This window comes from Chrysoperla carnea, chromosome 5 (assembly GCF_905475395.1).
Source record: "Chrysoperla carnea chromosome 5, inChrCarn1.1, whole genome shotgun sequence".
NCBI classification, from domain to species: Eukaryota; Metazoa; Arthropoda; class Insecta; order Neuroptera; family Chrysopidae; genus Chrysoperla; species Chrysoperla carnea.
In genome coordinates this window covers 69,985,008-70,011,473 of record NC_058341.1, presented here as the reverse complement: position 1 = coordinate 70,011,473, position 26,466 = coordinate 69,985,008, and the positions used below count along the sequence as shown (strand labels likewise).

The 26,466-nt window shown below is 30.1% G+C and overlaps 1 protein-coding gene across 1 annotated transcript; it reads left to right on the top strand.

The window, feature by feature from the left end:
- Window positions 1–10,169: 10,169 nt before the first annotated feature.
- Window positions 10,170–25,838, top strand: LOC123301450 (vanin-like protein 2). The gene is made up of 7 exons (XM_044884188.1): window positions 10,170–10,347; window positions 14,991–15,104; window positions 15,165–15,308; window positions 17,181–17,368; window positions 18,725–18,939; window positions 20,698–21,271; window positions 24,530–25,838. The coding sequence occupies exons 1-7, from the start codon at window positions 10,279–10,281 to the stop codon at window positions 24,909–24,911; spliced, it is 1,686 nt and encodes a 561-aa protein (XP_044740123.1). The 5' UTR covers window positions 10,170–10,278; the 3' UTR covers window positions 24,912–25,838.
- Window positions 25,839–26,466: the final 628 nt, after the last annotated feature.

Sequence of the window (26,466 nt, the reverse complement as noted above, 5' to 3'; positions counted from 1 at the left end):
GGAAATATTTTTAAAAAATCACGATTTTCACAAATCTTTGAAAAATTGGTTTATTTTGAAGGTTTGTATTTCAGCCATTATGTACGCTACAAACCTGGTGTTGGGCTTAAACTGTCACAAATTTATTACCCTTTAATTTATTAAAATAATATTTTCTGTAAAATAAACCGTTCGCGAGATTTCACTTAGGAATGGTCAAATTTTCGATATTTCATTAAAAAGTGGCGCGCCCCGCGGCGCGCCTTGGCACCCCGAGGTGGAAAACTTGGATTTTAAGTCATGGGCCTAACACTAACAACATAGGAAAAAATCAAAACTACCCGACCTTTTGCATACCACAATGTATTATTTTACTGAACTACCGTGGGGAATTCCGCTTCCGTAGTTACCGTAACCCGTGGCTACCCTGTACCAGTGGCTAAAAACAACAAACAACAACTGTAACAACTAACTTGTTTGCCTAATAATGATTTGAGTATTATATGTCTAGACTCTAGAGTATTAGGAGAGAATCTGTAAAAACAAACTAGGTCTATTTGAAAAATAAAGTTCGCATTTGGCTTAAACAGGTCACTTTGATCGCAATATATTGTGGATATTTAGTCGATATTATATAATTATGGAAATGTACATATTCGCTCCGTGCGTGAGTTTCGTTTCCATGGTAACGATACACTACTCTAATTATAGAATTGTATGGATGCATATATAATTGTATGGATTGCATTTAAGACTTACATTTAAAATTTAATATTCTTGTTTCACAAATTTAAATAAATAATTATGATAATTTACATTTGAAAAATAATATTTGTTCAATTTGATTTCTTATTTTCACAATTTTTAATGCATTAAGTTTAATTAATTCGTTTTTTTCAATAATTTTAATTTGACATTTCTATTACATTAACATGTAAAGAATTGCAAATTAGTCATAACAGCCCCCTTAAACTCCAAAATTTTTCACTTAAAGCGTTGGCATCGATTTTATTGTCCCTACCATGACTACGCACACAACGAATAGCCTATTTATAAAAGACCAAGAAAGTTTGACAAGTTTTGGGAGTTGATGTGGAAATTTGAATTAAAATAAATATTAATTGCACTTTTAAATAAATTATTTCTTCTACTTCTAACATATGGTATTCGCTTGATCCTCTTTTGATGTAAGTCAGACATAAAAAATTGTTTCAAACAAAAGTTTGATCATTTGACAGCCTCGATCAATTCCAAATGCTTGTTTATCTTTAGATGGAATGGTTCTAGGTTAAATGGTAGTCAACTTCATGTTGTGAAATCCTATATTTTTGTAGGTGATGCGTATTTTATAGGAGAAAAAATATAATTTTTATCTGGGAAAAAATTTTTTAGGGCATTTTTTTTTGGTGATTCTAGCAAAAAATACAAATAGCGACCGGAAGGCCACCATAATTGTATTAATTATTTTAACTTTTTTAATAAATTAAATAAAATGCAAGGCTATTTCAACAATTAACTCAGTCAATTGTTTGTTTTCACTTGTTTATTCTAACAGGGTGCAAAGGCTTCTATGTCTACTTTTTAAAAATGAATTATTTTAATTCAATCATTTTTATTATGTACATAATTTTAATTCTCTATTTCCATTATGTACATAATTTTAATTCAATCATTTTTTTTAATCTAATTCAAATAAAATTAACTGATTTATTATTATGTATCATCATAATTATTTTTATTATGATGATAACATAATAAAAATGTATTATTATTATGTATCATCATAATAATAATACATTATTATTATGATGATACATAATAATAATACATTTTTATTATGTTATCATCATAATTTTAATTCACATCTCTCTTTTCTCATCTTATCTTATATCAATCTCTCTTTTACTAAGATTTATTTTACAAAATATAAAATATAAAATTTCTGATTGAAAAAAAATAATTAATTAATTTTTTTCTCGATAAAAATTAGCCTATTAAATAGTAAAATGGCGTGCCATACAACCCCAAACGTAACTTTTCAATGGGCTAATATATTTATTTATCTTTATGAACGTATTTTATATAATTTAATAGTCTTTTGCAAATTAAGTCGATTAGTTTATAACTAACTTTACTTATTATTTTTACTTACGCAAGTACGAATAATATTGAGGTATACAAATTAATTGTGTTGGTTGACGCTCGGTAGAAATATTAGAGGTGATTATATTAGCCCGGGAGATAAACGAAAAAAAATCCGTGAGAGATGACTGCGAGGAGATTTTAGTACCAAATGAAGGTATCGTCCTCTCTACCGTGTTGTATCAAGACTCGATCTTGGAACGACAATCATTTTGGAGTTATTATCAAAATTAAAATAATTTCAGGTAGACTTTTTTTGAAACATGGGCAGTTAGGTTAGTGATTACCAATTAGCCACTTTAGATCAGCCCCCTTCCCCCGCTGAATGAAGGTGGGTAAACAAAATTTGAAGCAAGTGGTAACAGTAAGTCCATCGATACCCAGTGGCGTAGATAGGTGGGCAAAGGCCTCGGTACATAGAGAAAAATGCGGACTCTCACCCAGATTTTCCACGGTCTAAACAGCGATGTACATGACAATTTAAAACATTTATTATATACAGCCCTGGTGGAAATATTTTCTGCAAATAGTCTAATTTAGAATTAATTAGACTAAAATTTAGAACATTTCAGATTTTCAAAAAAAAAAAATAATTACTGCAGGATTTATTATCACATGGAGACTTCTTTTAAAGAATATACAAATTTGCCAGGAAATTATTTTCTGACTTACTTATTGCATAATAATGCATAATAATGCATGGAAATAATGCATAAAAAGCGCGCCCGCGATTTCTTATGCAAGCATGATGATCACAAACGCTAAAAGGCACGCCGCTTATCAATGACGCTTCGCGTTATATCAGATACCTAAATATCACCTAAAATAACGCTTCGCATTATTTATTATCTAAGAATAATGGATAGAATAATGATAAATATTGATAGATCCAATAATGAAAATAATGCAGACAAAGCGCTCCGAGCGCGCTTTTAAATAACGCTTCGCGTTAATTATTCGAGCGTGATGGTCACAAATCGAATGTATTCTAAAGGTGAATAGGCGTCCCGCTCCCTTCAATAACGCTTCTTGCATTACCAGGTACTTTAAAAGCGCGTTTTTCGTCATAAAATAATGCTCATGAATTTATATAATAAAATTTATTAGCTTCTCTATTGATGTAAATTTAGTATTTTAAACTTATCAAATTTCTGAAAAGTACTGCAAACACTGTTAATAAATACTGTCTATACACGGTATTTCAACAATTAACTCAGTCAAGTGTTTTAAATCATAAGTCTATTTATAGGTGATGGGCATGCTCATCATGCCCATATGGGTGGATCCGCCACTGATTGCAATGTAGGAAATTGACAATTGCCATTTGTTTGAAGTTACGGGATCGACGATTGTTTGGTACAAATTGGCTTTGACTTATATTAAAATCTCCATGCAATCATCTCGTACAGGTTTTTCTCAAGCATCACCCGGATCATGTTTTATCAAAATTACTTAAAACGTTGCATATTGAAAATTTGGAACTTTTGATTTTGTGACAAACAGCGACTCAAATTTTCGTTTCAAATAAATTATGTGATAAGACAAAGTTTAAGTTTATTAACTAACTCACTTTAAATAAGGAGGAAAGTTTTCAAATTCTTGATAATGTATGTTTTTTATATATATTTCTTAATATACGTACACGTTGCATTTCGACTGTTGCTAACCGATGGAAATTTGAAAGTGGATTTTGAAGATATTAATCGAAAACATGATACATCGAAGCGGTGAAGAAGTTTCAAATATTTGTTAATTATTATCATGTGTGTGTTTCCATTGTTATGCATGTATTAATAAAACTTTATGTTGATATTAAATAGCGTTCAAATATTTTTTATCGAAATTCTAATTCTACTTTTCTTTATTCATGCAAAATAAACTGAAAAGAAAAAAAACAAGTACAGCAGTTTAAATAACGACTAACTGTCGGGACCAATTAAAATCTACACCGGCTCGAATTTTCACAATAATGGGTTCCGACTGTTAAAGTCGCTTTGTAATCTGCTGTACCTACTTGTTTTTTTCTTTTCTTTTTCTTTTTCGTTTTTTTTTATTTTATTTTACCCTTTTTAGTTTAGCACTCGCAAGGCTAATATAAATCGTTTGACGTCAGAATCATCAAAATCGGTCCACGCATTTGGTCTCTAATGGGTCACATAGAAATACTTATACATTCTTTTTTCTTAATATGGCGTCTGGAGGTCGCCGTATTGATGTTTCATTACTGCCATAGTGTAAAAACATTAAGTTTATGTAACTCAAGCGGGCAGAGCCACAGAAAGTAACGTAAGGGGGGAAAATACATATTTGTTACATGTATAGCCTCATTAATACCGGACTGTCAAGGGATAGATATGTTTTTCGCGCGTATCTTGCTTCGCTCGTTTTGTAGTTAATCAATAAAAAAATCTTAAACAAAAATTGCAAAGTTTGATGAGGGTACAATTTGATCTCGTAGGTAAATTATAAGGCATAGCGGGAAACATAATACATGAGTTTGTAATAAATTTGTAAAGTAAACTTTTGTAACATTAAGTAAAATTTTTACATCCTGTATATATGAAATATACAGGGTGGGTCATTTTAATCTATAATGGCTAATAGTCTGTTTTGTATTTAAACAATCAAAAAATAACTTAAACAAAAGTTGTAGAGTTTGATGGGGGATATCATGTTCTGACATCAGATTGTACTTAGTTCTTCGGGTTTCATTAATAGTGAATTTAGATCCTAAAGGTAAGAGATATAATAATACTTTAAATTAGAAAGTTCATCCTCATACAAAAACTAACATTTTTTATTTAAAACATTTTTTCGAAAACTGTTAGCTTTCGGAGGAAATGCGACTTTAAAATATGTTTTAATGCATTTAATCGAAAGAAAAAACAGCAGGTATGTACAGAACAATGTTTTAGCTAAAATTTGTCAAGGGCAATAAAGGACATTCGCCGGTGTCCATGACTTTGACCTAAAATTATCGATAAAATTTAAGCGCATTTTCTTTCTATTAAATGCGATAATGACATATTTTTAAGTCGTATTTCTTTCGAAAGCTAACGTGTTAACAAAAATTGTTGGTTTTTTTATGAGGATACATTTTCTAAAATAAAATGTTATTTTATCTCTTACCATTTAGAATCTAAATTGGCTTTTAAAAAAATCGAAAGAACTAGATCCAATCTGATGTCAGAACATGATGTCCCCCTCCAAACTCTGCAACTTTTATTTGAGTTGTTTTTTGACTGTATATCTATGTTTTTTTTTGTAAATTTCTTTATTACCTCATGTCTTCTAAATATGTCCTAAGATAGGTGTTTTAAAAAACAAAACAGAATGGCAGAATTTTGGTGCGAAATAGTATACGTTAATAAAAAACATTAACCAAACTTATCGATTATTATATCAAAATAGAGGAACTTAAAAGGGAATTGCAAAAATATATAAAATTTATAAGTTTAAAATTTAATTAGGAACTATAAATTGGTGTAAAAAGTTTCAATGTCGTATAATAAGAGGGTTTTTTTAATGCCGGGACACTAAAACGATTAAAATAAAATTAATAATTAAAAAAAAAAAAAAAAAAACAAAACAAAACAAAAAAAAAAAAAAACGACTGTGTTAAATAAAATCAAAAAACCAGATCATTTATTATTATTAATGAAAGAATTTACAGTACCAATACTCTGTCCTAGTCGATTAATTTGTGGTTTGTGGTTTTCTTTTTGATTTTTTTTTTTACTTGTTTTAATATTGTACTATTTGTTTGTTATTATACCATGTATATATGAAATATACATAGTATATTAAGTTTAGTCTCAAGTGAGTAACGCTTAAAAATATTGATGCTACGAAAAAAATTTTGGTTTAGGTGCTCTTAAAAATATTGATACTCTGTCTGTCTGTCGTCTGTCGTCTGTCCGTCTGTCATCACGATTACTCAAAAACGAAAAGAGATATCAAGCTAAAATTTTTTTTTTCTTTATAGTGTGCTTAAGACGTAAAAACTGAGGTCGAGTTCGTAAATGAGCAACATAGGTCAATTGGGTCTTGGGTCAAATGTTTAAATGTAAAAAATGTTCCTTATAAAAAAATAAACATTTTCTTGTAAACATCACTGTTTACCCACGAGGGCGCTAATTAGGTGAAAATTTTGTAGTATGTATTAATATGGGAATATCAGTTATGTGTGTGTGGCTATTTAAGAGTGGAAATCTTTCTTTATTTACGTGACGTCAAAAACAAACGATTGCGTCATCAAAATTGTCTATACATGGTATTTCAATAATTAACTCAGTCAATTGTTTGTTTTCACTTGTTATTTAAGAAAATTTATTTAGGAAAAAATTAACAACTTTTTTGTTTGTTTTGTACTCATATTGCATAAGATAATGAAGAAATTTATTTCAATTCCAAGGAATTATTTATAATCAATTAAGCAAAATGTATTGTCTCAAAATTCACAAAAATTTTGTTTGCCCTTTTTAGCAATTTTAGCAAAATGTAAATTTAAAATTTATTTTTTTATAATTCATATTCTGTACCTTTAAGGTTGTCCCCCTCGGGCCTAATGGCTGGCGGCGCTCCTGTCTGTTCCTCGCGTTGGCTTTCACAAACTAATCAGATATCGTTTGAAGTGATAGACGTTTTTTTTTTTTTTAATATAACACTTACTTTCGGTGGGTAAACATCCATAAGAAGTATAGTATAATGAAACTAATATTCAAAAAATATCTAAAAGGAAAAGCGTTGCATCTTAGAAATTTTCTATAGTTGTTTATTAGGTTGTAACAACATCGTACCATAAAATCGACCAATCTCAGGGGCGGGCCTAACCCCTTTTTGGGGGGGTAATTGGGAGTTCCTTTGTTGAAATATTTCTCTGCCAATAGTCTAAATAATCACTATAAGCAAAGGAAAATAATTGATATATAAAAAATGGAAAATATTTAAACAAACAAATTTTTTTTCCCGATTACTATCTCTATATAATTATTTAACTTTAACATGTATTAGAATATTTGAATTATTGCAATTATTAATCTATTTTTCAATATGAAATTTACAAAATTATAAAAAAATAACTTTTAACAAAAAGAAAACCGACTTCAAAAGAAAATCTTTCCCAAAATAAATTAATATCCACTAAAACATGAAAATATAAAGGTACTATATTGTAGTTAAAATTATTGTTATTTTTGGAGTCGGTGTCAGCCAAAGAAACAACTCTGACAGAACAGTTTGCTACATAAGCTTGGCTGACACCGACTGCAAATATAACATTAATTTTAACTACATTATATTGTAGTTATTTTTTTACTTTTTAGTGCATATTAATTTATTTTGGGAAAGATTTTCTTTTGAAGTCGGTTTTCTTCTTGTTAAAAGTTTCTATTATTTTGTGATTTTTAGTGAATCTGAAGTACACTAACTAATTTGTCACTAAAAAAAGAATCATCGAAATCGATTGGCGTGATATTGAGTTATTCGTCCTCTTGTTGTGCATACTTAATGCAAATTTAAGACTTTTAAGGTTTTCGCATTGATGCCGTTGTCAGAACTGGAACAAAATGAAATGGGACTACACGGGAAGCACCAGCTTTCAAACAGATCAAGAATCATCAAAATCGGTTCACGCAGTCAAAAGTTAGGTAACAAACATAAAAAAAGAAAATAAATACAGTCGAATTGATAACCTCTTCCGTTTTTGTTTGAAGTCGGTTAAAAAAACAAGACAAATGTTTTGGGTACGGAACACTAATATCGCACTTGAAACATATCTAAGAACATTCTTCATTAAATTACCTTTGTTCTTTATAGCTCTCTCTCTGAACTGAACCGATTTTGATTATCATCGCCCCTTTTTTAGTTGTTTCAGGTACGAAACCCCAAACTCGCACTTGACACATAACAAAATCAAAATCAGTTAATCCGTTTAGGAACTACGATGCCACAGACAGGTACACATAGCGGTCAAATTTATAACACGCCTCTTCGGGGGTTAAAAATCGAGAGCACAATTTTTTAAGAGGTAAACTTTTTATATATATTATTAGCTAAACATTCTATGTATTTTTTATATTTTTCATTAAATATCTCGGATATTCAAGCTTTTTGTGTTTTGAATACTCTAGGAGCTCCACTATAACGTTATTTTTTATATTTCATTTAATGATGATCATCCTAAACTTCCTAAGCTATTGATTATTTTTTTCTTACTGTATTTTATTCATGCATTGATTATATGAAATTACCTGTAAGTGAAGCTCTATCTAAGTGAAGAGGTCAGGGTCCCTCTCTGTTTAAAATCCCATTTATCCTCATTTCTTTGATCTATCGTGAGGATACCCTTGATACCCTTTATGTTACGACACAAAGAAAAAGAATGAGCGGGCTGGATGCCGGAATACCAGACCAAATTTACTTTTGACTTTTAGACATATGGTGACATCGGTATAGAGTAGGCGGTACTACACCCTGATCTCTTCGGAAGAGACGTTACTTACAATTGTGATAACTTCATTTACAGATAATACTTCTGAAATAATTATTTCTCTTTCTAAAATAAAATTTTTTCTGCATTTAATGACTTCCCTCCCCCAATAAAAAGTATCTTCGATTTAAAAAAAATGTTATATTTTAATTCGTTTTGTATATTTGGAATATAAATTTTTTTTTTTTCATTTATACAAATGTAAACCAAATTAAAACAATTTTCAAATAAAGCTTATCAACATAAAGTAAGCACTTCTGTCTGTGTTTTAAAATTTAATTTACAAACAATTTTACAACATAAATATTATCTGATTGTTCTCATCCATAATTGTATAACAAAATGCAAGATTAAATATCGGGAACTTGGGCAAAAAATAAAATATATTAAATTTTCAAAATTATTCTCAACGTTTCGTTGGTTTATTTTCAACTTCGTCTGGAGATTATTTGAGTTTAATATAATTGAAATCTGGTCCATAACACCAGGGCAAATCAAGTTACCGATACAATTATGGATGAGAACAATCAGATAATATTTATGTTGTAAAATTATTTGTAAATTAAATTTTAAAACACAGACAGAAGTGCTTACTTTATGTTGATAAGCTTTATTTGAAAATTGTTTTAATTTCGTTAATCATGCATTTTGTCATAAATATTATATTTTTTACAAAATTAATTACTTCCTACATAGCAACAAAAATCTTACATTCGAGGTCACGGTTCTGAATCTTAGCGAAACATTTTTTTTTTTTTTTTTTTTTTTTTTTTAATATATGATTCAAATCGCATATCTTTTATATATAAATATATGAATGTAAAATTGATTTTTATATATTATTACTATAATGTTTCCGTTTTTTGTAATAGTGCCCCATTTTTTAACGCAGGCAGGGGCTAAAAGCTTCAGAACCCAACGCCTTTATAGTCAACAAACTCAACCTAACAAACTCGTAATTATCTCAATGAAGAGTTTTCCAAAAATAAAATAAGAAACGGTCAAAATAACAAAAATGTAATAGATAATAAAAATAAATCCAATAGTGTTACATATGATAATTCATAGTGAACTTTGTGATCGGTGGCGTGCCCAAAATATTGTGTCGCGTGACACCAGCGCGTACTTTACGCCATCCCCGCCCTAGAGCTTACGATAATTTTCCTAGGGGGGGGGGGGAATTTTAGCATAATAATAAAGAATGATACTACTTTACTAATAACAATAAATTCATAAAAAATTCACTTTTTTCATTCATGATTTATTATGCGATTACACGAATGTTATGTATTTATTGATGTATTATTAATAATATTTTTATTAATTACCTACACAAGTCCTTTGTTTAATTAATAATATCTTCAATAAAAGTACCAAGTCATTCGGATATAATAATATATACATACACATATATAAATATCGTCTTATCTGTTCTGTTATTATTAGTCTTAGCAAATAATATTATATTATAAAACTTACTACAAAACTGCTATCATTTGTAATCATAAAATCATTAATTTTAATCTTAAAATGTTATTAATCGTCACAAAGACATAATACTTAGCGGTCTACACACAAAGGATAATTATTTTATTGAAATGAAAATTTAAGAAACATTCATTATAGAGTTTAAGATAATTGTTACCAAAAGTAAAAAACGCGAATACATGTTTAGAGTAATTATGGATTTTAATAATTTATTAATTTTGATTTGTTTGTCATGTTTTTATCTACAGGTATGTACAATGTTATTATTAGTGATTATAAAAATCAAATCAATTGTATCTTTGTTGATAGACCGACTGGAAACAATCTTTTACACTAAATAAACACTCTGCGATGTGTTTTTGATACCCAAAATAATATTAGCTATTTTTTAAAGAAAAGCTCAAACCACTGAAGACGATAATCCCAATAAACACATTCCTGTTTCCTTTACAACGCTCTATTACATAAAGCTTAGATCAAAATAAGTCGATTTAGCTAAAGGGAACCGGTTGTACCTAGGCCAGTTTTTGAAATTTTTATTTAATAAAAAAATTATTGCGCTATTTACATCTGCCTAGTTTGCATGTATGTAAAGATCAATTAATTAACTACATGATTCATTCATAAAACTGTGTATATTTTCAAAAACCCGGGACTACTAGCCACTTGAAAAAAACAGAGAAAACTATTCTAGGTACAACAAACCAGATGTACTTTGGACCGTGTCTGTTGCACTTTGGATAGGCCAGCTTCAAATTGAGATAAATACTTTTATTAACTTTAATTTTTTAATTTTCTGTTGAAATTTATTTATTTTCGTATCCCTTAATACAAATTCTATCAAAACATTCATTGAAATCGCAGGATTAACAAAAATAGATCATTAAACAAGTGAAAGAAACAATTGACTGAGTTAATTGTTGAAATACCATGCATAGTCAGTGTTGATTTCTTTATCACATTACACATACAAACATGTGAAACATACATAACTGATAATCAAGTATAGTACATACTATAAAATTTCCGCTTAATTGGCGCCCTCACGGGTAAACAGTGATGTTTACGAAAAAATGTTTCAAACAAAAGTTGTTTAATTTTTGATAAGGACTTTTACATTTAAACTATTGTTCTATCTCTTACGGTTTACAAGATGGGTCCTACGGACCCAAGACCCAATTGACCTATGATGCTCATTTACGAACTTGACCTCACTTTTTACGTCCTGAGTACGCTGTAAAAATTTCAGCTCGATATCTTTTTTCGTTTTTGAGTTATCGTGTCCACAGACGGACGGACGGACAACCGAAAATGGACTGATTAGGTGATTTTATGAACACCTATGACAAAATTTTTTTCCTAGTATCATTTTTTAAGCGTTACAAACTTGGGACTAAACTTAATATACTATGTATATTTCATATATACATGGTATAAAACTTTTGTTATTGTGAAAAAAATGGAAAAAAAGGAATTTCGTGTTTTGATAAAATACTGTTTTCTGAAGGGAAAAAATACAGTGGAAGCAAAAACTTGGCTTGATAATGAGTTTCCGGACTCTGTATTTTTTCCCTTCAGAAAACAGTATTTTATCAAAACACGAAATTCCATTTTTTTCACAATAACAAAAGTTGCTTCACAAAAGACGCTCTATCTCACAAACTAATTGACTTACAGACGTCAAATTTTGACACGAATCATTTGAAGGTTGGTACTATATAAAAATAATATGCATTTAATACTAGCGACGCCATCTATGTGTCAGACCGGGGACTTATCTGTTATACATGGTATAAAAACTTATGATACTATGTATATTTCATATATACATGGTATAAATATACTAAGATAAGATACTATTAGATACACAAACATGAATCACTTTGATCATGAATTGGCATAAAGTAAAGTCCAAAAAGCATACTTTTTGAGTGTAAAAAAATAAATTACCTTTTTTTAATAGTGCTCACACGGTGCTGGCGAATCACAACAAACTTCATGTTAATGAAGATAGATGACGTTTCAAATACCTTAGAGAACGGTTCTCAAAAGCGAGGGCTTTTTGAACGAAATATGATTGTTCCAAGTACAACTCTGTCCAAAGTACAACTAGTTCCCCAACATGCCCTAGTAAAAAAGTTTGAAATCGTTTTTCGTCCATAACTTTAGAATGGATAGCACAATTTGGATAAAATTTGGTATGGTGACACTGTAATATCACTTCACGGGCGTAAAATATGGGGTTTTTGGTAGCTAAAACACCCAAATTTTTACGCCCATGGAAGTAAAGAATTTTAAGCAAGGATTTTAGATGAAGTTAACTGCTTACTACAAAAAAGCTGCTTCATAAACATCGATTATTCTCAAATGGTTTACTCATAATTTGCAATTTTAATCTCTGGTAGCAGAAGATTGAGACAAAAATTAATTTTCGAAAAATTATTTACATTTGATTCAAATATTTTTAATTAAAAAAAATACAGTCGAATTGATAACCTCCTCCGTTTTTGTTTGAAGTCGGTTAAAAACTATACAACACTGCTATTCTGTTTTCTTTGTTTTACACATTAACATCCATAACAACTCTTCTTATATGCTTGAATGTGAATTCGATGTGTAGTAGTTGCCTTCAAATATACTGGGTGGGTCATTTTAATCTATACGCCTAAATATCTCGTTGGTTGGCCATTATTTTGGCGTTAGTCATACAGAGAATAACTTTTTACACGATTTTTTGATATCAAAAAGTTGTTACCTAAAAATGTATCAATAGATTTTTTTTTTGTTAGAAATATTAATCAGAAAGACATAAAGAGCATCATACTGCATTATTAAAAAAATGATAGTAATTGACCTCTTTGATACTCCTTAATATTGTCGAATAGGTTTCGTATGAGATCAATAGACCCAATATTTGAAACTTCCTGCAAAATTGTAACCTTCTATGGTTTGTTTCTTGGATTGGAGATAATCCAGTCAAAAGATCAGAAAATCGAATTTTAAAAGCATTTCATATTACTTTTTTGCAAAAGTTCTTTACTCCCTATTTCGACCCTGCTGAATTCGAATCTACCGGCTGCCCAATTGAAATCCCGACCGAAAGTGAGATATTCAAGATGTAAATTTCATGCATGCACCTCATTTTGGCAAAGTGTTGGGCAAGAAGAAGCACTACATCAGTGTCTCAAGCGGTGTGATCTAGGAGAGAGTGACTCTAGTATGCTTACAGCTCCAAATAAAATAGTTCGAGCTTCATCTGTGCTCGTAACGCCAGGATTAACCTGCTTAGAAAATTAAATTGCTGAAGTGTTTGGTGACTTGAATGCTTTATATAAAGAAAATTGAGTCATGGATTTAAGTATAATGAAGTTCACGTTGTATTTTGTTGCAGTACAAAGCGAAACCACTCATTCTAACGTTGCCGAAGAACAGGAGTAGCTTTTTATTTCTTTGGGAGAAAAAGACGGACTTATGTAGGTATTTGTCCGATAGAATACTAGAACGTGACACCGATCGAACTCGCATTGTTGATTTGCTTAGAGTGTCACACGAGAAAGCTGATACCCTATGAATCTTCATGTAGTCGATTGTACAGTTAAAAATATTGTTGTGATGACTAGACACACTGATGTAGTGCTTCTTCTTGCCCATCACTAGGCCAAAATGAAGTGATCGCATCTGTGGGTTATGAACGGCACTGCACGGGATACAAAATACATTCCAGTGCATGACTTTTACCTGAAAATCATCTAGTAAGATTTTATGACACATCCAAATTTGAATCTATTACAAAAATAGGCACCTGGAAGCTTTTCTTCGAAAACTGTAAACTTCTGGGTAAGAGCCTTTGTAACACGAAGAAAGGCAGCTATAAGAAAGCAAATGTGCCGTGTGTAAAACTGTGTGCTCCCTAAAAACGCACCTGTCTCAATTCTGGAGAGACACACTAGTAATTTTTCTGTAAGCTTTTGTAATTTTTCGTTTTTGTTTCACCAACTATGTATTATATTTTGTACTTAAATTAAAAGTTGAGTTCAAATGTTGTTTTAGAGTGAATTTTTGAAATCTTAGTCGCCGACTTGAAAAATCCCAACCTATAATTTTTTTGTATTTTAGTGTTTCTCGAGTTCATTACAGCGGCGATTTCGGGTTTTGCCACCATCTTGGCTACCACTTTTTGAATATCTCACTTCTGGTCGAAATTTTGGTTGGGCAACCTGTAGATTCGGGCTCAGCAGGGTCGAAATAGAGGAAAAAGATCTTTTGCCCAAAACTAATATGAAAAGATTCTAAAACTTTTACTAGCCCCTTTTTCAATTGTATGACTAAACTATCGATAAATGGTAAGTAATCAGGTGGTCTAAACTGGAACAAAAACGGTCCACTTCCTGTTTAACAGTACAAATTTTTATCGCCAGTTGGAGGGATTTATCTGATTTGAATTTATATTGGCCTTAAAAAAGTGGTAAATACAAGTATTGCCATCTGGTAGTCGAAATTGTAACTATTGAATTCGAGTCTTCTTCTGATTTTAATCAGTACTAATTATTATTGCCAGTTGACGAGCTGTAACTCCCAGTTATCAATAATAAGTTTTATCCACAAATTTCAACCTTTCGGGAAAATAATGATTTCATAGAAAATGATTCAAACAAAAGTTGTTTTTTCAAGAAGAAAATTTTTTGCTTTTATAATTTATACTATCTTTTATGATACGCACGGTTTTACCCATGGCCCTATAGACCTACGTTGCTCATTTAAAAATTTTATTTGTACCATCAATATTTCTAACCGTAACAAACTTAGCCTTCAATTTAAAATACTCCTGATTTATTACAAAAACGTAGGTAGGACATAAAAATTGGATTGAATATGGATTAAATTATTTTAGGTGTATTCAACATATATTGCTGGAGTTTACGAACACCATTTGGATGATCAATCGAGATCCGTGGAGTATAACTTAAAAAAATACAATTCGGTTGCAGATGATGCTAAGAAATTGGTGGGTTTTAAAGCTCATGTAAATTGGAAATATTTATATAAAATATCTGATTTAATTTAGGGAGTGGATATATTAGTATTCCCTGAACAGGGAATATATGGTAATACAAATATTCCAAATCGAAAAGTCCTAACTAATTTTTCATCGTACGTTCCAAATCCAGTTCAGAAAATTAGTCCATGTTATTATAATAATTTTTCTAGCGTAAGTATTCCATATCTTATTTAAGAATTCAGTTTTGGTGAAATATTCACTGAACAAAAATTATTAATACCAACCTCATCGCGAGATCAAATATGGAGAATGGTGCCAAGAATGTGGTACAACTACCGTACGGGATTGAGTGGTGAAGTTGACACAAACGCATGAGTTGTTTGTATGAAAGTAGTATATTGTTTAACAAATTTCAAATATTGAAATGCAACATAGTTTTAAACAATCTTTTTTTGATTGGTACTACCACCTATAAGTATTATAAAAAAATACTTATATGATTGTCACAACTACATGAGCAGGTATATAAAACATTTATTTAAAAAAAAAATAAAAGTTTTATACCTGCTAACAGATTTATTTACAAAAAAATTGTTTCTTCGAATCGGATTTCAACCAGCGACAAATGGATAACTGTTGATTTTAGTGTCCTGAGTCCACCGCTTATGCAACTGCGCTACCGATGCTTGTTATTTATATAATATCAAAAAATATGGTACATATTATAAAAATGATCAATAAGTTTATTTCAAACTTTCTGTAAGTTATTAACAACAATTTTCATGTAGTTGACACAATCAGGTATGGACTAGGCATGATAGATATGTGATCATAATAACCAAATCCACTATTTAAAGCAAATGCAAAGAAATTTTCTTTTAATTCATCGATTTGCTTTATTTGCACAATTATATATTCCAATTAAGTACAATTTTATTTTCCCTCAATAAAATACATGACTTTTAACTGAAATCAATCTCTTTCATTGAAGTAACGATTTTGTATATTTACCTTCAGTGATTTTGTATCAATATTTTAAATTCAATCCCATTTTATTGTAAATACAAATATTTAGCTGTACTTGTTCATAACATTAGGAAATTGAAAATATTTTTACTTTATTTTAATATGAAACGGCTTATTTCGGAATGAGGTTGTCATTATTTTAATTTTTTTCAGTGTAGATATAATGGTCTTAAAAATACATGTGATAGCTCGTTTTTCATCAGATAAAAAAATTTGAAAAGTTATAAACAATTAAAGATGAATAAATGGTATTTCTGTTTTCTTCAATATTTCATAAAATATTATTGTTCAAGAAATTTAAAAAAAAAGTTTCTTAAAGAGGAAGAAATTTCCAATAAAAAATCTTCTCTCTCGGAACTTAACGCCGAAAATAGGTTTTTTTGCTTTATTTTTAAATTGTTGTAGTGGTGACATAAATGAGTACGTCCGTCACACTACATAATTTTTGTAAAATTATAAATATTAATTTAAAATTTGGATTCATCATTCCGAATCCAACGAGTTATTGCACGTATTTGTAAGACCAATATTTCTATATTTAACCATTTTGAATTTGCTGGATAGCTTCCTGGCGGAAATATTTTCTACCAGTAGCCTAATTTAGTCGTGCAGTGTTCTGAAAAACAATTATAGAAAGATGAATAAGTCTGAAAAGATCTATGTAACACTTTTAAAAATTTTGAAGATTGCATCATTACAATGTTTTGGACTTTTCGAGAAAACTTATTCAGAATTAATCAGAATATAATTTAAAACATTTCAGATTTTCAAAAATAAATTACTGCACGTTTTATCATATTTAAATATGTAATACTTCTCTTAAGGAATATAACAAATTAGTCAGGAGATTATTTGGAGTTTTCCTGACTTATTTATTCATTTTTCCGGGTTCCCAAATTTTACAGTCAGGCACACACACATGCATTTCGATATCAGAGGAAAGTTAAAGAAAGTTGATAATGCTATCAATATAAACAATAAACTATATTTTTTTTAAATTGTTTTCAAGATATAAAATTTGCAATACATAAATTATTTTGACATGTTTTTTTACAGGTATTGAAAAATTTATCGTGCTTAGCGAAACAGTATGAAATGTATATCGTAGCTAATATTAATGAAAAATTTGATTGTAACAATATCACACAAAAAGAGTTAAATGATACTCGCGATTGTGGCTCAGATAAATTATACTTTTTTAACACAAATGTAGCTTTTGATAGAAATGGAACAGTTATCGCAAGGTATGTATGTAGAAATTAGGCAATTTCCACAACAAGTTAGAAATGCATTGCGTTTAATTAATCACAAGAGACTAGAGAGCTGATGACTTCAGACTACACAGATGAAGTATTAAGGTAGTATGGCAGTATCAAGGTTAACTACTATTTTTTTAAATTTATTGAAAAGATCATACGCTCGCTTTGAGCGTCAAAATACTATTTCATCTAAGCCAACTATTGGAATCCATTATTGGGGTGATTTTTGAAAAATTTAAAACTTTGAAAATATTTAACAAAATAATTAAAAAAACTATACTCAGGGATTTTCGGAGTCGTTGATCACGATTCTGAGCCAGAATCCGATATATTACCCATATTGGGGTAATTCGCCCCCACAGGTACAAAACAGCAAGTCGAAAGCTTTAAGGATTTCTAATCACGATTTCGATATACCCCCTCCCCTCCGGGATAGTTTACCCTCCAAAACTTCAATAAAACATCAATATTCTGCAAATACCCAAAAAAATGGGCCAAAAAAGTATACTCGCGCGTTTCAACATTAAAAAAGTTCTTTTCAAATCAATTTTTTTTTAACATGGCGTTTGTTTCTATTTTTCCGTCAACAAGCATATTTCACGGGATATATATAATTCGAAATTTTAGTTCAGTTAAAATAGTTTTATAAATCGACCCTTCCTTAATTCATATAAATACATTTTTTTATTCCTAAAAGTAGCCATTACGTTTAACCTATAAATTATAAACACATATTACAGGAAAAATTATATAATTAAAAAAAATTATAATTGACTTGACTTGACTTAGATACTGCCTTAAACATAAAAAGGGCTAAATTTTAAACCAAAATTCACATTGAGTTCAATAACAAGAGGAGAGCAGAGCGATATATACGAGAAAATTAAAATTGTCAGTCAGAAATATTTTCTGCCAATAGTCTAATTTAGCCTTGCAGGAAAAACAATTTTAAAAGAATGAGTAAGTCTAAAAGATTCTAAAACCCTCTGGAAAAATCTAAAAAGATTTATGTAAAACTTATTAAGCAGTTCGAAGACTGCATTATTACAAGTTTTTTGACTCTTCTAGAAAATTTTTTCAGAATTAATCAGAGAAAAATTTAAAACATTTCAGAATTTCTATTATATTCTTACACTAATATTTATTCCGAATTTTTTTCTTTAAAATTATTATTTTTCTCCAAAATATTCCGTTTTCCCGTTGAAAAACCGGGCAGGATAATTATTTTAAATAGTAAACACTTTTGCTTATACTAAATATCTGAATAAAGATACTTTTTTATTTTTTATTTTTTATAAACTCTTTAAAAACACTGTTCCTGAAAGCTATATTAAATTTTAGATATCGCAAGCATAATCTATTTGGAGAATTTTTGTTTAATACAACAATTGTTCCGACGATTTCTACATTCAACACCGATTTTAATGTCAGATTTGGATTGTTCACTTGTTTTGACATTCTATTCGACAAACCAACGCTAATGTTAGTTAAAAATTATAATATCAGACATGTTGTATTTCCAACAAGATGGATGTCAGAACTTCCATTTTTAACAGGTAAGTTTTTGAATTTTTAATTAAAAAAAGTATTATGTTATCTCCCTTGTATATTTTAATTAATTTATATTCTAAATTATAAGGCATATAGGAGAGATTGATTACCTTGATTCCTCAAGGTAAAGTGATCCGCAGTTAATTTAAGTGATATATTAAAGCCGCATCTTAATCGGGGAAATAAAACCGAAATAACAGTCTAACAGTCAAAACCATTCAAACTTCTGCTTATTCGATTTACTGCCAGAGAGTGAGACAGAAGTACCTACCCTTCTTCTGGACACCACATTCTTTAATATCTTTGATATTATGAACAATTACTAGCATTTTTTAATAATTGGCATTTTTTACCGATTCTCACCGTTTTCAGATATAAGCATTTGAAAAAATAAAATTAGGATTTTCGTCGAAAACTCGTTATTGTGGAAAATAAAGATTATTTTGTGGTTCCGGTCAAAAATTTCATTCGAAAACAATTAGATATTATATTTTTTACGATTTTAGGTATTTTTTGACTCGTGACAATTTTTACCAAACCTCACTGTTTTCGATATTTTTTGTTGTCAAAATTTAATGGAGTCATTTTATGAACCTTAAATGTATAGTAGTTCATTTGTGTACATCAGAGTACATCGACGTACATAAGTGTTGGTCTACATTTATATCAACAGTTTTAATATACTACATCAACGTATACTCAATGTCACAAAAAATGCTCGTTTTAAAACATTCTAAGTGTTACTATTATAACATAACATATGATGCGTACGCTTAGAATGGTTTTAACTGTGGCACTTTTTCTGACAGTGAGTGTACATACATCAATGTAGACCAACAGTGGTGTTCGCTTATGTGTTGATGTACTCTGATGTACACAAATGAACTACTATACATCAATTGTGATGTAAGCAGATCTACACAAACGAACGAGTACAGGTACATCTACTAAGATATAACTAGATCTATTATGATCTCAGTTTTACCTTCTTTTATCGAAAGAAATCATCGGAGATATCCTGAAATGTAATCCAGTTTTTCCTGAGATAATATAAATATTCTTACTTAATCGAACAGATTGTTATACCAAAGTTTGTAACGCCTAAAAATATTCATGCTACGAAAAAAATTTTGGTATAGGTGTTCATAGAATCACCTAATTAGTCCATTTTCGGTTGCCCGTCCGTCCGTCCGTCTGTGGACACGATAACTCAAAAACGAAAAGAGATATCAAGATGAAATTTTTATAGCGTACTCAGGACCTAAAAACTGAGGTCAAGTTCGTAAATGAGCAACATGGGTCAATTGGGTCTTGGGTCCGTAGGACCCATCTTGTAAACCGTTAGAGATAGAGCAAAAGTTTAAATGTAAAAAATGTTCTTTATAAAAAAATAAACAATTTTTGTTTGAAAATTTTTTTTGTAAACATTACTGTTTACCCACGAGGGTGCTTATTAGGTGCAAATTTTATAGTATGCATTACTATGGGAATATCAGTGTGTGTGTAGCTATTTAAAAGTGGATATCTTTTTTTTATTAACGTGACGTCAAAAAACAAACGATTGCGTCATCAACACTGTCTATACATGGTATTTCAACAATTAACTCAGTCAATTGTTTGTTTTCACTTATTGATATTTAGGTTTCGTCTTCAAACATTTAATACACTAACAGATAATAAGATTAAAAATAATAATTTTAGTTTTAATTAATCTTAAATAGAAATTCCCTTCATTGGTAGTGATTCTGATATATTTGTTTCAGCCTTACAAATTCAAGAAGGATGGGCGTACGTAAATAATGCAACTCTGTTAGCCTCAAATGTAAATTATCCTAAATTTGGATCAACTGGTTCTGGAATTTATCAAGCCCGTACAAAGAACAATGTTTATTATGCAACAGGAAAAGAAGAATCGACATTGATTATTTCAGAAGTATCAAAAGATAATCGTTATCTTCCAAATTCAAAATATACGTATAAAATTTATCCTAAATTTGGAGAATCCATTTTATACGAAAATAAACATCCACCTGCTAATAACAACGAATCAATTTCAATACAAATGGTTCCGTATCAAATGAATAATTATAGTTTTATGCCGTTGCAATTAAATAAAGATAGAATTCATGAGACAGTTTGCCAAAATACTGTTTGTTGTGAATTTAATGTTAGCCTAAGTCGAAATACGACGCTTATGAATTTAAATTCGACTAATTATAAGTATCAATTTGTAATACGGGACGGAGTTCGATCGTTTAGTGGCATGGCTGATGGTGGAATACAATCATGTGGAATTGTTGCTTGTACTACAAATAATACCAGTTCTTGTGGATTAAGGTAATCATTAATCAATAATGACGTCGGGATGGCGCTGCTGTAGCAAATTTAAAACAAGTGCTCAAAGTAATAAGACTGGGGTAGATACTAAATAAGTTATTAGAGAAGGACAGAGAAGTTCACATCAAACACTCTTTTGCTACACAAGCGCCATTCTAGCCGCTTTATTTAATAGTATTTTTTGGACATTGTTTTTAGTCAAACAACCATAAGAGATTTTGTTCCTTTACATTTCTACATTCTATAGTTGTGAAAAAAAAATGTGAACTAAATGTTAGGCTCAGATGATTTTTTCATTGAATTAAAAGACAAAAGACACTTGCTCCATTTCACGATTTTAACGTGATGTGAATATTTGCTCTTACAATTTGTATTTTAAAATTCTACCCTTTTTTAAAGGAAGGCGCACCGTGTTTCCAGTACACTCACTTATTTTCGAAATTTTAAGTTTTTTATTCAAACTTGCCTTCTGTTAGGGATTATACTCCAGATGTTACTTCCTCACTACACTTAATTGGGAATTTATGAAAACTTAAATCGGAATTTGGCACATTGGCACGCCACAACGATATTTAAACGACATAGTGATCCAAATTAAAATAAAATCAATTGTTTTAATGTTTTATTTAATTCTTTAGCAAAATTTTTTCTTGTTAAAAATTATTACAACTTATTTTACACATGTAATGTATGCATGGTATGCAATCAATATATACCACTGTAAACAACACTTCCATAAAATATTGTGTGTCTGTGATAGCCATAGAAGTAATAACATAGAACCGTAATGTGGCTATCCAAACGGTTGATTGTTATAGAGAGAGACCTACAAGAAAATACGCGTATAGCTGTCTTCGTTTGTCTTATATTACTTTTATGAAATACCATACATGCACGTGTTTAATCAATAATTCAAAATATTTTCGCTTTGTCTGCTGTGAGACAAAGAGGGAAAGCGGTCCCTTTCTTCGATCTTTTTTTAAGCGATCAATAATTATCTTATTGCGTATCCAATGCTTTTAAGCCTCTATGTTATACAGGGCGTTCTGTTATTGACTGCAGATCGTTATCCTGTAAAATAAGCTCATAAAGACGAAGGAAAAAGTTATTTTCCACTTTTGGATATGAGGCCTACTTTGCGAGATAATTAACAAAATAAATTAGTATATCTTTAGCGAATCACAGTTCAATAACATTTTAAATGAAACCAATAAAACACTACTTAAAGAGAGGGTGTGTTTTATCATAGTGGAAGGCGTCTCTAAATGCAAAATTATTACAAAAAAACTATTTGGCTACTTTTGTTATTATAAAAACTAACCCATTAAAACCTACACTACGTTTCTTGGTAAATTAAATGTTGTACGCAACTAATCGTGCGAATATCACATAAGTTAGGCATATATTTCGCAAGACGGACAATTGTCCGTTTTGATAAATATATGCTGAGATACACATACACCGATACAAACCAAAGTATGTATGTTGTGTGTTGAAGTTGTAAAGTAATACAATGTTTAAGATTTTGTGTTCTGTATTACACTATTTATTCCCCCCTGCCCCGTACCTATATTAATATATAATTTGATACCTCCCACATCTAACTGGCTATTGGTGATTTATATTTCAGTTTTCTTTATAAATAATAACAACAAAATATTTTTTTTAATATTCACTACCCAATTAAATCAATTATTGTTTTATGATAGTCACCTCTAAGTGACACCTACTAATTTAATGAATTTGATAGGTTTGTGAATTCAAAAATCTTTCTATTTTCCCATAGGCACATCTCCCGTATCTGGCCTCAGATCGAAATTTGGTAAAGAGTTTTTTTGTTCGTCTTTATGAGCTTATTCTGTAGGCCAACGATCTGCAGTTAATAACAGAACGCCCTGTATATAAGCCTCTTTGGTGATAGCTAACAATATTAGTTCTATTTCTATCCCTAGATAGAGCTTTCTTAACACTAAAATCCATAGAATATTATACACAGAGAGCGCGAGGAATCTACTAGCCTGTAAGTGAATGCGATATGATGAATGAGAGAGAAGACTCTCAATCAGTTTCCCTGTGTCCTTGTCATCATCATATGTACCTATTATATGTATTAGCAAATATAAGTGTATTTATTAGACAACGACACAGGGGAACGTACTGACACGTCTTCTCTTTCTTCTCTCTTCTCTTCTCTCTCGCTTTGCATATCGCATCTACTTACAGGCTAGCGTTCTCTATCTTCATATCTCTACGTTAAAATTCCATATACATATAAAGGATTGAATTTTAAGGCTAAAATGTAAATCATACTGTTATACTAACCTGACTTATTCATTGAATGAAAAGACAAAAGATACCTACTTCATTATTTTTAATGAGTTGTACCATATTTACTCCGCTTGTCGTTTATAATTGCGATAGTTTTCCTACTTTTTAAATAATATTATCCTACTCTAGTAGTTTGTGTTGTTATATAATTTTTTTACGTATATAATTATATATTTTTTCATAAAAATTTAGGACCTTATATTTTATAATTTTTATACCATGTATATATGAAATATATCAAGATATACTAAGTTTCGTTCCGTTTGTGCGCTTAATAATATTGATGCTACGAACAAAATTTTGGTATAGGTGTTCACGTAATTCATTTCCGGTTGTCCGTTTGAATGACTGTCCGTCGATCCGTCTGTCGATACGATAACTCAAAAACGAAAAGAGATATCAAGCTGGAATTTTTATAGCGTGCTCAGGGCTTAAAAAAAGAATGTCGATTCTCGTTGTAAACCGTTAGAGACAGAACAAAAGTTTAAACTTAAAAAATGTTCCTTATAAAAAAATAAACAAGTGTTGTTTGAAAAATTTTTTTCATAAACATCACTGTTTACCCGTGAGAGCGTTGAAATAAAAAATTTGTTATTAAGTAATTAATTAATTAATGCCAGTGGTTTTGACACTGATACTGGTGGCGTTACGATGTAGCAGTTTTGGGAACTAACTCGTACATCAATGAACATATGTTCCTAATGCATTTTATATAGAGTTAACAGATTTGTGTATATGTATATGACTGTGATGGTGTCGTATGTCTTTATATGTGTTTGGTTTATGTTTGCAACACTTCCGTTAAATATTATATATCTATGAGAGACCAGACTTGATTATTACCGCTTGCAAAAATAAGAATAAAAACTAAAATGATGAGAAATGATGGATTTCTTTGAAGTAATCGATTGTCTTAAATTTTTATTACAGATTTCCAGATTATAATAAAATTGATTGGCCAGTTACATTTGAAAACATCACAATTCGAGCAAATTTTCCAGAGAAGAAAAATTTAATACATTTTCCAAACACAGTAAATACATCAATAATGCCAATATTATCATCGTCTTGGTCTTGGGAACGGAAAGATACGAATACAATTGTATATAAATTAAACAAACCACAAAATTATTTACTCACATTTGGTATATTTGGTAGAAATTTTGATTTTGATAGCAGTCCAAGAGGACTACTCTCAAACATTTCAGATAACAATAGTTTAGGATTTGCTTTAAAAGCTTGTGGTGTTTTATTGTTTGCAACAATAATTTTCCAGTATTTTTATTTAGATATTATTGTATTTGAATTTTAATTTATTTATACGTTAATAGTCGTGTCAAAATAGCAAAGTAATGAAAATCTACAGATTTTGAGGCAGGTTGGTGAATCGACTTAATTTTTTTTTTCAAAATATGCTCATTCGAAATCTATAAACTTAGAAAGTGCACTTTTCCAAATTCAAACTGGTGGATTTGGTGACGATGGTGAAGATTTTTAAAGGGAAACTGCTATTTTAAACGAAGAGAAACTAAACAGCGCACATAAACTAAAATTACCACTCATAAGGTTTCTATAACGCTGATCACGGTTCTGATGTGAAAATTGGGAAAGTTCAAACTGGTGGGTTCAAGACTGCCTTCCTACAAAAATTTTTATTGGAACGTTATTTTCAAAGGATATAAATGAGGAAAATGATTCAAAAATTTGACTCGTTAGTTTTCGAACATACTGATCACAATTGCGAAAATTGGAAAATTCAAAATGGCTTATTCTCATGAAGACGATAAGAGAAGGAGACTTAACTCCGAGTTTTGAGTGAGCCCATTTACGTCCGGCACTTGTAAGTTCGCTTATCATCATATTATATATGAAGTTGCGCAGGATCAATACGCGTGGTCGTGAGATACAATCAGCGCCGCCGAATTCAGATAAGCGAATTTAAAACTGCCGGGCGTATATGAACCTATCGATGCCATTTTTCGATTAGGGTGTCAAATTGTAACCTGCGATCTCAGAAACTCTTTATTGACAATTTTAGTTCGCGTTGTTTATTTATCCAAACTATATTGGATTCGCCATTTTGAATACTGGAAAGTAACTTTCTAATAACGTATTCGATTTTTGCTAGATACATATACACCCTGGTGGAAAAAATACTTGCAGAAAGAATATTTCTTAACCTCATGACTACTGGCTAATGAGATTTTTCTACAGTCGTTGATAAAGTTTGTATCATATATGATACAAACTTTTTAAATTGATTATAAACCATTTTAAATTGATAATAAACCATGTGATACATTTTAAAATCAGGTCTTATCAAACATTTTTTTAAGTTTTTGTAATTGGGAGTAGTTATGCTTGTCATTAAAGAGCTAAAACAAGCAAAACAATTTTTTTTTAGTTTCTAGAATAAAAAGTGGTACTTAACGTTCATTCATTTTTATGTATCCTATATATGATACAAAAGTAGTCAAGAAGTCAAAAGGTTAATTAGTCTTATGACGGTTTTCAACTAAACGGACAAACAAAAACAATACTGAAAACTTTAAACTTCAAAAAGATTATGAATAGTTGGGTTATTTTTTTAGTTTAAGTTTTGTTTTTGTTTATCCGTTTAGTGGAAAACCGGCATTAGAAACTTTGAAAAAGTCTTAGAAACTCTGAATAACTCCTGCAACAAGGAGTGATTCCGAATACTTACGATATCATACTAAGTATATTCTGTATCACACATTCTGCCTTGCCTGCAAAAACCGAATTTGCTTTAAGTAAACAGACTTTGAACTCAGAGCATATTCACAAATATTTTCCAAAAAAAATAAAGTGCTATTCGTCGCTTTTTTTCGGCACAGAAGTACTATTTT

Excerpts from the sequence above, each read along its gene's own strand:
- LOC123301450 (XM_044884188.1), top strand. The coding sequence starts at position 10,279 with ATGTTTAGAGTAATTATGGATTTTAATAATTTATTAATTTTGATTTGT. Across the intron at positions 10,348-14,990 it reads TGTCATGTTTTTATCTACAG|GTGTATTCAACATATATTGC; the intron begins GTATGTACAATG and ends AAATTATTTTAG. Across the intron at positions 21,272-24,529 it reads ACCAGTTCTTGTGGATTAAG|ATTTCCAGATTATAATAAAA; the intron begins GTAATCATTAAT and ends TTTTTATTACAG.